The sequence below is a fragment of the Cucurbita maxima genome, unplaced genomic scaffold (assembly GCF_002738345.1).
Source record: "Cucurbita maxima cultivar Rimu unplaced genomic scaffold, Cmax_1.0 Cma_Scf00017, whole genome shotgun sequence".
NCBI lineage: Eukaryota > Viridiplantae > Streptophyta > Magnoliopsida > Cucurbitales > Cucurbitaceae > Cucurbita > Cucurbita maxima.
In genome coordinates, this window is record NW_019272033.1 from 4,646,704 (window position 1) to 4,647,786 (window position 1,083).

The 1,083-nt window shown below is 35.9% G+C and overlaps 1 protein-coding gene across 1 annotated transcript in view; it reads left to right on the plus strand.

Moving 5' to 3' along the window:
- LOC111491915 (phosphatidylinositol 3-kinase, root isoform) overlaps positions 1-1,083 on the plus strand; it is an 11,602-nt gene that overhangs the window by 3,057 nt on the left and 7,462 nt on the right. Inside the window, exon 6 of the mRNA XM_023141013.1 lies at positions 55-233. Coding sequence (XP_022996781.1) covers positions 55-233 — 179 coding nt within the window. The remainder of the gene's footprint in view (positions 1-54; positions 234-1,083) is intronic.

Below are 1,083 nucleotides of genomic sequence, written 5' to 3' on the forward strand. Positions count from 1 at the left end.
CCCCCCCCCCCCAATTCACTGTATGCTGATCCTTGTTGGCTTTATGATATGAAGGAATCTGGTGCAAATTTCCTATTACCCTCTCCAATAGCTTCAACAAATGAAATCGTAAATGTGTGGGACCCTGAAATGGGGAAGATTAATCCCTCTGAGCACAAGCAGCTGAAGCTGGCTAGGAGCTTAACTCGTGGTATCATTGATAGGGATCTAAAACCGAGCTCCAACGAGAGAAAGTAAGCAGTCAATTAAGATACCAGTTAACCACTCAATTTTATTGTGGTTGAACTTTGCCTTTTAAATTTGAGGTTTACTAAATGACATCTAAATTTGATCTACTATGAGAGAGAGATTAAGCAGTAAAAAAAAATTCTTTTAGTTTGTTTTCACTGATGGCATATCTTTCAGAAAAATAGAAGTTGTTTTTCCTTCCAAAGTTACAGATTGTGTAGTGATTTCGAGTGCCCAACAACTTTAATCTTTACCTTTCATTAGAAAAATTGTTCTCAAGAGTAATTCTTGAAAATAAAAGCACAAAGCTAATCTTCTAGAATTGCTTCCAAATAGCCTTTAGATCATGTTTTCATTTGTTATATTCTAGGTGGAGAGTTTTCACTTGAATTGTTTACTTCATTCGTTTTGAGAATGTCTTATTCAGACAACATTATCCTATTATTTGTATTTCTAATTTAGAATAGGAAATGGATGGTCGTGCTTTTAAGGTATGAAGGAGATAAAAGGAGTTCCGGGCACCTTCATGCTGTGCCTTTAGCTATTCAGATTTTAAAGATTCCACTACTCTTGATAACTAACACAGCAGGCCCACCTGAAGTTCGGGTTCTTTCGTACAGACTTTTTGGGCAAATCTTTTCATGGGGGACTGTCCTTCTCGCTGTTCTTTTTCTTCCCTTTTCAGAACAGTATGTGTGTTTCACTGGAAATTATGTTTGTCTAAGAAGAAAGGTAGTATAAAGAAAATGCAGGCCACACACATACAAAAGAAAAAACAGCTCGAAACCCATACAAAGAGAAAACTATGTGACGACCCTCTTTCCTTTTCTTTTTTCTTTTTTTTTTTTTTTTAAT